Source organism: Microtus oregoni, unplaced genomic scaffold (genome assembly GCF_018167655.1).
Source record: "Microtus oregoni isolate MIOR12 unplaced genomic scaffold, Mior012 000041F_ref0000270, whole genome shotgun sequence".
Taxonomy (NCBI): Eukaryota; Metazoa; Chordata; class Mammalia; order Rodentia; family Cricetidae; genus Microtus; species Microtus oregoni.
Genome location: NW_024543208.1, coordinates 15,478,323 through 15,493,233, shown reverse-complemented (window position 1 = coordinate 15,493,233; position 14,911 = coordinate 15,478,323). Strand labels below are relative to the sequence as shown.

The 14,911-nt window shown below is 48.9% G+C and overlaps 1 protein-coding gene across 9 annotated transcripts in view; it reads right to left on the bottom strand.

Moving 5' to 3' along the window:
* Whrn (whirlin) overlaps nt 1–14,911 on the bottom strand; it is a 93,652-nt gene that overhangs the window by 64,257 nt on the left and 14,484 nt on the right. For 8 of the 9 annotated variants that reach the window (XM_041632386.1, XM_041632387.1, XM_041632388.1 and 5 more), the window contains exon 2: nt 3,560–3,778. The exons of the other annotated variant lie outside the window; for it this stretch is intronic. In XM_041632386.1, the coding sequence (XP_041488320.1) occupies nt 3,560–3,778 (219 nt within the window). The remainder of the gene's footprint in view (nt 1–3,559; nt 3,779–14,911) is intronic. 9 annotated transcript variants of the gene reach the window in all.

Here is a 14,911-nt window from a genome sequence, read left to right as displayed (position 1 = left end):
GAGGGGTGCACCCACACACTAAGACAATGGGGATGTTCTATTGGGATCTCACCAAGGCCAGCTGGCCTAGGTCTGAAAAAGCATGGGATAAATCCGGACTAGCTGAACATAGCGGACAATGAGGAATACTGAGAATTCAAGAACAATTGCAGTGGGTTTTTGATCCTACTGCACGTACTGGCTTTGTGGGAGCCTAGGCAGTTTGAATGCTCACCTTACGAGACCTGGATAGAGGTGGGCAGTCCTTGGGCTTCCCACAGGTCAGGGAACCCTGATTGCTCTTCGAGCAGATGAGGGGGGGGGGGGACTTGATCGGGGGAGGGGGAGGGAAATGGGAAGCGGTTGTGGGGACGAGGCAGAAATCCTTAATAAATAAATAAATAAATAAATAAATAAATAAATAAATAAAAACAAAAAGATGAACATAGGATGTACTCACTCATAATTGGTTTCTAGCCATAAATAAGGTTCACAGAGTCTACAATTGGAGAACCTAAAGAAGCTAAGCAAGAAGGTGAACCCAAGGAAAAACATATAGTTACCCTCTTCGCTAGGGGAAGTAGACAAAATTGCCGGGGAGAAAATTGGGATCTTGGGGGTGGGGTGGGATGGGGGAAGGGGAGATGGGGAGAGAAAAGGGAGAAGGGAGGATGGGGGGAACTTGGGGAAAAAGGATGATTGGGATAAAGGAAGGTTGGATAGGGGAGCACAGAACCACAATTCTTAGTTAAGGGAGCCACCTTTAGGGTTGGCAAGAGACTTGAACCTAGAGTGGCTCCCAGGAGCCCAAGGCGATGTCCCCAGTTAGTTCCTTGGGCAGCGGAGGATAGGGAACCTGAAATGACCCTATCCTATAGCAATACTGACGAATATCTTGCATATCACCATAGAACCTTCATCTGGTGATGGATGGAGATAGAAACAGAGACCCACACTGGAGCACTGGACTGAGCTCCCAAGGTCCCAATGAGGAGCAGAAGGAGGGAGAACATGAGCAAAGAAGTCGGGACCACGAGGGATGCACCCACCCACTGAGACAGTGGAGCTGATCTATTGGGAGCTCACCAAGGCCAGCTGGACTGTGACTGAAAAAGCATGGGATAAAACCGGACTCTCTGAACATGGCGAACAATGAGGGCTGATGAGAAGCCAAGGGCAATGGCAAGGGGTTTTGATCCTACTTAATGTGCTGGCTTTGTGGGAGCCTAGCCAGTTTGGATGTTCACCTTCCTAGATATGGACAGAGGGAGGAGGACCTTGGACTTACCACAGGGCAGGGAACCCTGACTGCTCTTTGGAATGGGGAGGGATGGGGAGAGGAGTAGGGGGAGGGGGAGAAGGGTGGGAGGAGGGGGAGGGAAATGGTAGGCTGGGGGAGGCGGAAACTTGTTTTTTTTTTCCTTTTCTCAATTAAAAAAAATACAAAAAAAAAAAACAGGCCATGAAATGATGAAGAGGAAGAGTTGGAGAGGAAAAAAAGTAGGAGGAGTGATGCATGAATATATCAAAATAATAAATGATTAAGTAGAAAAAATAAATTTAAAACACAAAAATGGAATATTATTTTTAGTAGGAATTATATATTATTTGGAAACACTCATTAAGGCCTAGAATGAACTGGTAAATGCCCATATTCTGTGTGTCTTTCCATCTCAATTTATGCAATGAAGAAAATTCATCCCAGGCATACCCTCAGAACAACACAGTGAACAATTTCTCACTGAGCCTCCCTTTTCAGGTTATTCTATTTTGTGTCAAATCGACAATCAATACAAAGAATCATTGACTTGGTGAAGAGTCATGACAGGGCTTGAATTCCTATGTGAAGGCAATACAGGGACAGGTAAAATAAATTATGACATTTGTGCAAAAAAAAGAAAAAAGAAGACCTGGGCCAACTTGTGCCACCATGCAGTGGTCCAGCACCACGGCCTCATTAGGTGCAGGTGCCCAGCCTTTCTACCACCAGCCGAAACAATCTCGTGTCCTTATAAACTGCCCAGTCAATGGTGCTTTTATTGCCACAGCAGCAAGGGGGCCAAGACATAGGTTTCTTTATTTTGGTTCCTGGGATCTTACCTCTCTACCTTCACCCTCTGGCTCAGATTCTGGCGCTAAACACCTTGCAGGTGGTTTCAAGGACTCGGGAAGGTACGCTGTACAACGCTCGAGCCACATGAGCTCAGGACCAGCCAAAATCATACCAATTTTAGCTCTGCACTCAGGGTCTACCCAGGACAGCAGCGTGAGAAAACAACAAAGTGGGCTCTCCACCTGATCTGCAAAGCTGGCTTGCCCATTGCCCAGGGCTGATAACTTTCCTCGCAGTGGCCTAAGGCAGGTGTCCCTGGTAGGGAGGCATGAAGGCCTGTTTTCTGGCTGCCGTCCTGTGCATATCAGCTGGGCTCCCACACACCCTCACCTCCCAACAAGGCACCGAAGTCTCCCTGCGTCCTTCATATTGATGTTTGCGCAATGAATACAAATCACATTAAGTAAATGTTATGGTCTTATGGACAGGAAAAAGAAAGCTGAGGAAGAGTCTGTGGAGGAAGGAGCTTGGCCCCAGACCCCAAGTTATGTGGTCTCTGGTCTGTAAGGATCAAAGTCCTAAACCAGAAGAGACTCTGGCAGGATAACAGATATTCTTGAGCCCCGAAGCACCCACAATGCAAACAGAGCCACGCGAACACACCCAGATGGATTAAGACTTTGGGGGCGGATTTCAATCATTTCCCCCATTCTTTCTTGTATGCAATAGATCACTCTCTGAAGGAGGAGGAAGACAGTTCTATAGGGGACATTTAGTGATGCGTGACCTCCTTTGGACTACAGAACCCCTTTCTCCACCAACCAGAGGGCTAATAATGGTCCTGTCAATCAAGATTCAAGACATCCTGCCAGTCAAAAAGATGTTCCCTCCCTGAAACAGAAGACTGGAAGGGAAGGATATGGGTCACTGTGGTGGGGATCCTTTTGCAGATACACCCTGAGTTTCTCAGGTCCAGTTCTGAGATTACTCACACCTTTCCAGTACATTCTCAAATGTACTAGAGTCAGTTGGCTTCGTTGTTTACAGCCCAAGGCACTCCCAGGACCATGATGGAGAGCCCAAGCCTGAATCTGAGTGCAATGTATGTAAAGGCATGCCCCAAGTCTTTTCCCTGCCCCTGTCCTGGGTGCGAAAGCAGGGGCTTACTATGGCCCAGATTCAACTACCAGACGGGAGCACACCCTAGGAGCTGGTGGATGGTGGGAATCAAGTCCTAGTGCACAGCTGTATACCAGACCAGAAGGTCCCTCCCACTCTGCTGTGGGAGAAAGAGTCACAAAGTGCCAGAGTATTTGTACCACTTGGTGGCAGCAGCTTCTCCTACAAGGCAATATACATCTTATAGGTCACAAGCAGAAGCCAGGAACAAACTTGAGGAATACAAAAGAAGTAACAGAGCCTGGGTCCTTCCTTCTTCCTTTGAGGAGACCCCTGGGTGTACAAAGAGCTTGGAAATCCAAGGCCTCCCCAAGTCCCACCGTCTTTTTCCGTTCAGACAGATCTCACCTTTTTCTCATCTCCATCCTGCAGGAGGTGTAGGGCACTCCTTCGGTCATTCTCATGTTGTCTCAGGGCGCTGCCATGTGGCTGGGGCAGGCTGGAGGGAGGGGATATGCTGCGGCCCTGGGGGTCCACCCAGGTGTAGATGTGGTTGGTGACATAGCCCCCAGGGATACGCCCGGCTGAGTACACACACAGCACCAGCTTCTTGGAGCCCTTGAGAGCCTGAAGAGAGGGGAACACAGTTAGAGGGAAGGGGGCACCCCCACTCTGCCATTACTTCACCTCCCATCACCAGGTCTTAGTCCCATTCCCCACGCCACTGCGTGTGAAAATGGAGCATCGGTCCCATCCTATTTCAAGTGGTCTAAACACAAAGTCATCTCTCAAGATACCTGTGCAGTGGAGAGTGAACTGAGCAGACCTGAGGCCCCTATCCTTACACGGCCTGAATGCAGAGCTGGCCCTGGGCTGGTGTTGGAGACCTTGGCTTTGGAGTGTAGCTCATGCAGGGACTCCCTCTTTGACACCGCTTGTGCCACAGCGTGGTGATGTTGAGCACCTGCCTGTCTTCTGCAGTCTGGGACGTGGGTACCATAGAATGCCTGTGTGACTGGTCCCCAATAAACCAGATAGTATCACACACATATCAGTTTGACCCTAGGAGGATGATGTGTGCCCTAGGCGATGCGTTGAGGGCTTCTAGAAGCTTGGGCCTCCTCTGGACCTCACTACTGTTACTCGTATCTAAATCTGAGCCCAGTTCAAGGACAGTTAGCCCCCATAGGCCCCCTGTACCCATAGTTTGACATCCACAGATTCAGCCACAGAACAAAAATGTTTTTGTTTTGTTTTGAATGCATCCAGGGACCTGGGTGGGGGCGGGTTGCTCGGTGGTTACAAGCATTTGCCATACATATGTGACATTAGACCCCAAGGACCCCAAAGTTAGGCTGACATGGCAACCTCTTGTTGCCCCAGCAGTTGGGAAGCAGGGACAGGATCCCCAGGGCAAGCTGGCTAGCTAAACTAGTTAACTCACAAACTCTGGAAAGAACTGGGAGACCCTGTCTCAATAAGGAAGTGGAGGGTCACCGAGGAAGACATCAAACACCAAATCTGTGCTTCCATATGCATGCATATGTGTATGCACATCTGAGGATTGTATTTTTAAGTCTGCATCTGTCCTGAATATCCACAGACTGTTTCATGTTAGCATCCCCTAAACAGCACACGGCAGTAGCTGCTGGCATGGGTATAATCCTCTGGAGAAGACTCAGTCTTTTGCTATACCACTTAAAGCTTTTATTACACTTATTTATTTGTGTTTATGTGTATACGTGCACATACACAGAGGCCAGAGAACGACTTGTGCCAGCTGCTTTTCTGCATCCACCGTGTGGGTCACCGGGTGTGGAGGCAAGCTCCTCCTTCCACTGAGCCATCTCACTGGCTCTCGGGCATAAATGCACTCTGGAGCCAAGGTGCTACAGATTCTAAGGGACAGGAATATATGCTGAACACGTGTGACACTTTGTGAAACGTTCTAGCTAAACACTGACCCTGCCTGACAGTGGTCTCGGAACCCCAATAACATACTAGATACAAGAGTCAAAAACAGAAACATCAACAACAGCAGCTTAACCCTTACAAAGGGTTGTGTGTGGCAGGCCTTCCAACCCGTGCCTGCACGTACCATTTTGGGAATCCTATCATGGGTAAAGGACCCCCTCCCCCCCCAAAAAAGTCAAAGCTAAACATTGAGCTCAGAGTTGCAGGAAGTCAGTCATTTGGAGACGAAGCAGCTGCCCCCACTGCAGACCCAGGTGGCTGTAAACGAGAGAACAGATTTTGCAGTTTCAATAACAGCTTGTTTAAGGAAAAATGCTGAATTCCCCTTTTTTCCCCTAATGAAACTTCTCCACCCCATCCCTATTCCTTAACTACAAAATCTCAGCTTGAAGTGTTCAATCTGTGTTGTGGTGAACTCTGGCCATTACTTGTGGGCCGTGCACCCTGATCACGGTGCAGGCAGATCTTGAGACATCGCACCCTACGTAAAACAACGCGGTTCTAGCTGTGGAGGTGTCTAAACTCTTGTCCTTCATTTCCTCCTACAAACTAAAGTCTTACAATGATGGGTGGAGCGGAGGGCAGGAACTCTCGGCCTATACACACAGCAAGGGGTTCCCTTCACCAAGTTACTAATTTCAAGTATAAGCACCATCTTTGCTGTGCAGTTTTCCAGTACAAGGATAGAGAAATACAAGGAGTAAGGAGTCAGCCAAAGTCTATACCCTGGGGTAGAAGCTGAGGCCAGTCACACTGCTCTTCCACAATGCACCTGTAATGGGGATGGGGGCACGGATTCTGGGGGACAGTCAAGCATCAAGCATACCTCATGTTAGGGGCCCCAGTATGTAGCTATCCCAAATTTAGACACTGAAGCTCTATTTTAGTGAATGTGAGAGTATGGGGCCTTGGGGGATGAGGCCATGGGGATGGGGTTTTCATGACGAGATTAGCGGCTTTACACGAAGGTTGGGCACACGCACCAGAGCTTGCTTGCTTCCTATCCTGGTCCTTTGCAAGCCAGGAAGGTCACCTGATCACACCTGCATGCTGTCTCGGGCTCCAGACTCTGGAAATGCCAGCAGATCAGTTCCGAAGATATAAGCCGCCACTGTGTGAAATTCTCCTAAGGCGGCCCCAGCTGACAATGCACCACAGTTGGGGCTGGTCTGACTCAGTGAAGGTTTCTCTAGGTACTAAACTTGTATGCCGCTGGAAGAGCACACTGACAGAGGCTTTGCAATGCCACAGACATGACAAATTCTTATGTGAAGTGGGGTTGACAGGCTACAAATCATGGCTTCTAGCACAATCTCAGGATGTCAGCAGAAAAATCATGCAAGAAAACAAAGCATTAGAGATCACCAAGCCCAGCAGCTCCTGTGGATGGGATTGCCTGTGGCCGTGCTATAATGAAAGCAACCTGCTTTCAATATGAGAAAATAAGAATACAACGCCTAAACTGTTACCCCAATCCGCTTCTCTGGGCAAAGGGTGAGGTTTCTTTCAGACAGCATGGGGCCCTGGCTTTCCCAGGGTGCAGGGCCTCGCTCTGCTGTCCATAGGCAAAGCCAGGCCAGGGTGGAGGAGCAGCAATGAGCAGGGCAGCTCTCCAAAACTCTTTTTAGATAGGATTCTTCGGATAAGGAGCAGGGAAAGATTTACAGTGTTCTTGAGTATTCCCTGCGGCTCCCCTGATGGAATAGTGGGGAAAACCGAACCTTTGTGAAGCTGGAGACACAGGAGAGACGGGCCTTGGATCTACCAGGTGTGTTTCTGCTCCAGCAAAACAGAGAGTGACTGTTGGGATACAGGCAAGATCAGCAGGAGCAGAGGCACCTACACCTCCTGTCCGCACCTTCCTATGCCCTCTTCCCTGCCTGCTGCTCTCTGTTCCAAAAGGACAATGCTTCCCTGCCTGGGGCACATGGTGAAATTAAGCCCGACCAAGAACCTACTGTGTACCAGGCCTGTCAAGGGACAAATTACCACCTTGTGCACAGTAGGCTCTTATGATACTTATGCTTAGAAAGATGAAGTATAGCCAAGTGCACAGTAGAGTCTCACAACAGTTGGGTCAGTTAAGTGACAAGCCGTGTCTGGGGAGACAAAACTGCTCCTGTATACCTCAGGTCCTCAAGATGGCTATTGCCTCATAAAGACAAGGTACGATCACTCACACAACAGGTCCACATGATGTTTGTCCTTGCTGAGGGACAAGGCATCATCAGGTAGCATTATAGGCATCGATGACAGCTGTAGTTTGCTGACAGGCATGGCATCACTAGCACACAGTAGGACTTCATGACACCTGCATTTGATGAGGTAAGACATTGTTTCTGATATAAAACATGTCCCTACAACACTTGTAGACTGTTGAGAGGCAAAGCTTGGGCTGTCACACAATAGGTCCTGAGAAATGATTGACAGGGTGTCAGGGTGATATCATAAATAGTACCCCCATAGGAAATCACAGCCACCATAGGCACCACCATGCAGCCAGGGGATGATACTGGCAGGAGCTTATAGACTGCCCAGGCTAGGAGAAAGGGTCAAGTTGCGGTTATCCACTGAGAAGCACTGGGCTGGTGGCTTGCCCTCTCAAGGCTGTGTGTGTAAATGGGGACAAATGGAACTGTGGGCATGACTTAGGGCCTGTGTGCACAGCAGGTGTCCCGCAGACAGCAGAGCCTCTGCCCAGCTCCCTGCGGGACTCTCCATGGAGAGGAATCTACAGCAAAACATTGTCTGGGGAGTCAGGAGGAAAAGCGAGGGAAGAGAAACGCTGCAGTGAGCATTAGCATCATTGTCGACTCCACTTGGTCAGTTCTATAAATAGGCGAGCAGCAACCTTGAGAAAGAGGAGGTTAATGCCTTTGATGAGAACACCACTGTTGGTGCCGCCAGGGTGCAGCCTTCAGTGCCACACCCGAGTCCCCGTGCCGCCTGCCCCTACGTTTTACAGAGGGGCTGCCTAAAAACCTGAGAGGGGAAGGGGTGGAGCGGGAGGGTACGAGATACTGCTCAGGACAAGGAGTCCCAGCCCTCATAAACTCCACCTTCTTCAGTGCAAGGCTGGAGGGTTGCCAGCCACATCCCACGGGCCATTCCGGAGCCTGATGCTGACTCTTCTCTGAGGATAAATGTGGCTTCCGGGGTCATGGAGAGCAAGAACATCTCTGATGTTCTCTATTTTTCTGGAAAAATAGAAAGAAACAAGAGTCCTGAGACAGCACTTTCTGTGGCCAGGCATGCTTGGAACCCAGCCTTGAGCCGCTGGGATGGGAAGGGTGCCTGCTACTTCACCCTCTTTAAGACCCAAAAGTGCATGTCTGGTGGGAAGGCTCACAGACTCAGCTGCTACCTTCTGGTCTCCACTCTGCCTTATCTCAGAGGGGGTCAGTAAAGGAGAACAATCTGAAGGACAGCCGGGGACAGCAAGGTCCCACCCACAAGAAGGTCAGGTCAGTCACTGTACCTCTCTTAGAGGAGCACACCCGGTAACCTGCACCCTCAGATATCAGGGAAAGCGCAAAGACCTCAGGCTGGTGAGAGAGAGACAGGCCTGACTCTGCCATGCCATGCACAGTCTCGCTTGGGGATCTGAGGTTTCCTCTTGCCCTTGCTTGGCCTTCATTTTGCCAGCTGGCAATAATCAGGTTGGACTTTGCGATTGGTAAGGTACCATCCAAAGGGAACTTCTAAATCCATCTGATTCAGGGTCATAGTGAGTGGCCACCTATGACAGCAGAGAGATCCGGGCCTTGGGGACAGGTAGGGAGAGACGCCAGGCCTGCAGGCTTGTGAGCAGGCCATTCTGGGGGGTGCTCTTCTTACCATGCCGCTGACCCATACCCTTGAGCTTGCTGTAAACTCAGAACACAGAGGAAACATCACAGGCATGCTAAGAGGCGGACCCAAAACTGGGTTTATCAAAGATGTCTGAAGGCCAGAGACGGCCCCAAAGGAGAGGTAAAACGCACAAACACTTCTGTGAAAGCAATAGGTATTTGTGTTGCTGGCATCAACACTCCTCCCTGCAACAGTAACCCTGGGACCAGCCCGTCTGCCTCAACCAACTGCCTATCTGCTGTCTGCTTCATGTATGTCACCATGGTTCCTGTCCATCTGTTTCTGTGGTGCAAGGTGAAGATCATGGTTCCACTCCCTCCGTAGGTGGAGGAGCCCACTGCACGGGCAGTCATCAGAATGCTAGCATGGCTCTCACCACAGTCATCACCTGCTACTGGAAAAACCGGACCCAGGGGCTTCCCTGTGCTCTTCCAGTGCAATCAGAGCAGTCCCGATCTGACCAACAGAGAGGACGGGGCAGGTGCTCTCCATCACCAGACTGCCGTCCAGGGCCACGTCAGGATAATGGGAATAGGGATTATGCCTGCATGTCTCCACACATGGTGCTCTCAGAAGGCCAATCACCTCACTTGGCTTTTAGGCGTTGACTCGGATGCCCCTCCACAGCAGAGGTCAGAATGACACAATTCCCTGCAGAGGGCAGAGGAATAACTTGGAACAGCCACAGCACACGACTCAATGACGAGTTGTGCTCCAATAATGCATGGAAGCAAACATAAAGAAGGCCACAAGGGCCACTGACGCACGAAAGAAACTTCCCGCATCCAAGGAAGGAGAGGGCATTTCAGGGTTCAGACCTCAAGGGGCAGGCTCTTCTCTCTGGGAATGGACTCTAACTCTGATAAAGACCCAGATTATTGGTCTGGAAGGAAAGGGGAGAATGAAGCAAGCCCACTCTTCCTGACCCCATCTCAGCCAGGGTTCAGACATATTGGAAAAGTTTCCTAGCTCTGCTGATAACTTGCTTTGTAATACTAAGCAACCCTCCTAATCTCTCTGTGTGCTGTTTCTGTAAGAAGGAATTGAAGGGGTTAGTAAGACTATGTACACTGTCTAAACAGTGGGGGTTAGTAAGACTATGTACACTGTCTAAACAGTAGGCGTTAGTATGACAATGTACACTGTCTAAACAGTGGGGGTTAGTAAGACAATGTACACTGTCTAAACAGTGGGGGTTAGTAAGACTATGTACACCGTCTAAACAGTGGGGGTTAGTAAGACAATGTACACTGTCTAAACAGTGGGGGTTAGTGTGACAATGTACACTGTCTAAACAGTGGGGGTTAGTGTGACAATGTACACTGTCTAAACAGTGGGGGTTAGTAAGACAATGTACACTGTCTAAACAGTGGGGGTTAGTAAGACAATGTACACTGTCTAAACAGTGGGGGTTAGTAAGACTATGTACACTGTCTAAACAGTGGGGGTTAGTGTGACAATTACACAGTCTAAACAGTAACTGGCATGTAGTAGGCTCTACTTCTCTATTCCAAGTCCCATCACCTCTGGAAGTGTCCCTGGATTGTGAATGACTCTCTTCCAAGGGCATTCACCATGCTTCTGGGTTTGCATTGCAGCTACACTCTGGGTTCTAAGTCAAGTTCATCCAGCCTTTAAGGAAAATGCACATTTGCATGTTCTATTTTCTCTATTATCTTGCTTTGCTTATCTTCAGCATCCACATAAGAGACAAGAGTGTGTCTGTAGTCCCAGCACTAGGCAGGATGGGGGGTAGGTAGTTAGGGACAGAGACAGGTAGATAGAGGAAGAGCTTGCTGAATCCAAGAGCACCAAGTGTAGTAAGAGACACTGTCTCAAAACACTTGGGCTCACTGAAGCATGGCCACACCAGTAGAAAAGGCGGTAAGAGCCACACCTTCAGAGGCTCCTTAGAAATCCATCCCAGATCTGCCACTGCAGCCAGGGGCAAGTCACTAATCTACAGCCAGCTTCCAAGGCATGAGGTTGAGCAACAGCGATACCATGTCATAGAAGGTTCAACGAGCCAATACTCATTGGGGGGATGGCTCAGTAGGTAAAGTGCTTGCTTTACAAGCATGAGGACCTGAGTTTGGCTCTCTGACATCTCCATAAAAGCCAAAAACCTATCTATAGTCCCAGAACTAGGCAGGGTAGAAGGTAGGTAGTCAGGGAGCAGAGTCAGGTAGAAGGCTTGCTGAATCAACAAGCTCCAAGTGCAGTGAAAGATACTGTCTCAAAAAATAAGGTAGACACCCAACTATGCTGACCTCTGCATGTGCACATCTGGGTGAGTATACCTACAACACACATGTAAACCACACACATATACTATAATAAAATAAAATAAAACAAATTATTCGGCGCCCCAAACATATGTTAAGAGCTCAAAGGGTCAGGCGTTATTCTAAACAGAGTTCTTTGCCACCCGTCCTTTTTGACTCAGTCCTGCATCTTGTAAAACCATTATGGATATCTACAAAGCTGTCTATGGGGCTTGGGAGATGGCTCAGTGGCAGAGAACGCGTCCAGCATGGAGGCCTCGACTTCAACCCCCAGCACTGCAAAAACACAACAACAAACAACAACAAAAACAAAGCAATAACAAAACTATCTTCTTTGGTCATAAATAAACTCATAAGGGAAATTTTAGGTACATTAACTAAACAATTCATTCATTAATTCATCCATTTTATTGCTTTTGGGGTTTTGAGACCGGGTCTCACATAACCCAGGCTGGCCTCAAACTCATGACCCTCCTGCCTCTACCTCCCAGGGACTGCTATTATAGGTATGCACAATCATACCCACCTCCACTTTTTTTAGATGAAAAATATTTGGGGGCTATTTCATAACCAAATCAATAAAGCTAATGTGTTTCCACACTGCAAGAGGAACCAGCTTGGCGTTCTTACTCCTCTAACACTGGAAATTTGGGCTTTTACTTCTTGCCAGTAGAGACATTTGTGATTAACATCCTCTTAAGTACAGTGTTGAGTTCATATGCACCTAATTTTCTAGATTGGGCATCTTCATTTGTGTACAACCAGGACCTGCCTTTCTGCCTGTTGTGATTCTAATGGGCACCTGCAGGGGGCAGCAATAGAAAATCACAATGACAACAACAGTCTTCTTCCAGCTGACGAAAGAGGAAAGATGTGACTCTTTTGCAAGGTCACAAACAAAGTAAGAGGCCGGGCTTGAATATGAATCTAGGCTTCTCCAACCCCACCCACCCCCTCCCTAGGGGTCCAGGACTGCAAGGCCAGCAAAACCAAAACTCTACACCTTGCCCCAAATAGGGCAGTTTAAAAGGGGTACATGGGGCTTACAGGCTACAAGCTGGCAGTAGTCCTCAGACTACTGAGCTCTGATTAGGTGCTAGGTGGGGATGGCCACGTGGTCTGAAAAGGCCTCTCCACTCAGCCTGCTTTGAAACAGAGTAGAACTGGCAGTGTGCACTCCATACCAGCAGCGTAGTTCAACGTCATACGAAATAAAAACGCTAATGGGCGCCATTTGCTTCAGTGTTAAGGGCCTAACTGTAGAGGCCCCCAGACTCCTCTTTCAGCGCCAGACAGCACTTCAGAATGAAAGTGGTCCCTCTCCCTTCCCTGTGCCGTCTGAGGAATTGAGCTTCCTCTTCTGGCCCTGCACCTCAGGCCTGCGCCAGCCCCGCCCCGCAGCTGTAGCCGCCGCCAGCCACCTGAGCTTTTCTGCAGTATCAGGTGCTCCGGGCTCCTTTCCACCTCAGGCCTCTGCACGTGGGGCCCCTGTTCTGCAAGTTCACCTTCTACATTCTTACTACAGGCGATTGTCTTATCTACGGGGTCCTCAACAGACTGGAAGGTGGAAAATTCTCGTGGCTCGATATCAGGTGTTTCCAGGGGTAGAAAACAGGCTGGGGCCAGGGGTTCCACACAAAGTGACAGGAAGTGACTTGGGCAAGAAAGCCTCCCTCAGTGTTGGCCACCAGCAGGGATGTTACATCTCAGAAGGGTGGATGGCTTCTCCGGGAAAAGGAAAACAATTCACTTCATATTGCACTTGTTTTTAAATCATGTTAAACAGCCTAGCTGAAGTCTAAATCCTAGTCCTCCTGCCTCCACCCCTTGCCTGGAGTGCTAGGATTATGGGCACTCAGCTGCTGATTTCTAGAAACCTCAGAACACTCACTCCCGAAGATCACTCTGTTTTAGGTGTTTGTCTAGTGTGTGTGTACGGCTAGTGTCTGTGATAAGTGTGTATTCATGAGTGTGCTGGAACCCTCATGACCCTTGTGTGTGTGAAGATTAAAGACAGCCTTGGATGTTGGTCCTCAATCTCTTGATACTGAGGAAGAGATGTCTCCCTGGTTATGAGCACTTGCTGCTGTTGCAGAGGATCCAGGTTCGATTCCCGACACCCACATGGCGGCTTACAATTGCCTACAATTTCATAGTTCTGGAGCAAGGGGATGCGGAGCCCTTCACTGGCCTGTTTGGTAACTGCATGCATATGCTACACAGACAGTGCCTTCTTCTGACCTCCAAGCACACAGTGCACACAAGCATTCAAAGTCCTCATGCACATGAAAATAAATCTTGTCAAAACAAACAGAGCAATTTCTTTCTTCTTTCTTCTCTTTGTCCTTCCCTTTTTCCTCGTTCTCAGCCTCATACACCAGACTATTGTGATTACAACTGTCCTCTCATGTGGCTTCTAGGGACTAAGCTTGGGTCCTCACAGCTGTGTGGCAGGAGCTTCACCCAACAACACTCTCTCTCCCCCAACACTCTAATCATCAGAGTTTAATACAATCTCTCAACCCTCTATCTTCTTTCTTTTTTAAGATGGGGTCTCTCTGCATAGCCTCGCTTTATAACCAGGGTGACCTTGGCCTCAGGCCTCTGCCCCAATGCAGAGATTAAAGGCATGTGGTACCCTGCACAGCTCCTTCTGCCTTGGTAATGATGCACTTTAAAAGTTTAACTCATTTAGCACTGTTTACCTAAGTAGGAATATTAATTGAGACATACAAAAATAAAGGAATTAAACAGGTAAGAGTATGGAGAGGGTGTTAAATCTTGCCACTGTGGTAGGTGCTCACTGACAGATGCTGAGTGGATGAACACGTGGTCTTGAAATTTTGGCACGTCTAGACTAAAAATTTTTGTGCAGTCAGAGGCAGAGATCCTTCCCACGATAGTTCTGATGTCCCCTCCCTCCTCTCCCAAGCTTGGTCTAAGAATCCACATGAGTCATACACATGCCCTTACACAAAAGTCACACACCGTTATTGTGATGGCATACCAGTTCCGTGGTCTGGTAAGAACATTCTATCAGTCAACCACAGCTTAGCTACAGCATCACTAACATCTGTATGCCAAACTGGGAACACGATGTGGTCCATCTGCTCCACATCTGTATGCTCGAGCTGCTGCAAACATGGAGGAAACACCCTGTCTCAGGGGCATCTGTGGACGTGCTCCAGGACCCATTCCTGAACCACAGCGCTCTGCACGCACCCTGAAAGAATGTGGTGTGCACAGGAAGGAAAACTTAAAGGAGGCAGGGGATTCCGTGCACAGAGACACAGGAAGTGTGGCAGTGCCAGAAGAAAGGGCAGGAGGTGGCACACAAGTGAGAAATGATGGGTGAAATTTGTCTTTGAAGGGGCCTCGGAGGTGCCCCCCCCCAGAACAGTAGGGAGTGTGTCCTGGGGGAGGGGCATACACCTTTCCAGCGGTAGCCACGGTAAGCTGCCATGCTCTGTAATAACCCTCAACCACACTCCTGTCGCCAATCCTATTGAACTCAGAGTCACACACAAAGGCCATGAAAGTAGGAGGATTGCTAATTGGAAAAGGGAAGTCAGAGGGAGTGAGAAGGGGGTGATGACCAAAATGCACTACAGTCCTGTAGAATGAAAGCCATGGCTGTGTGTGATATATG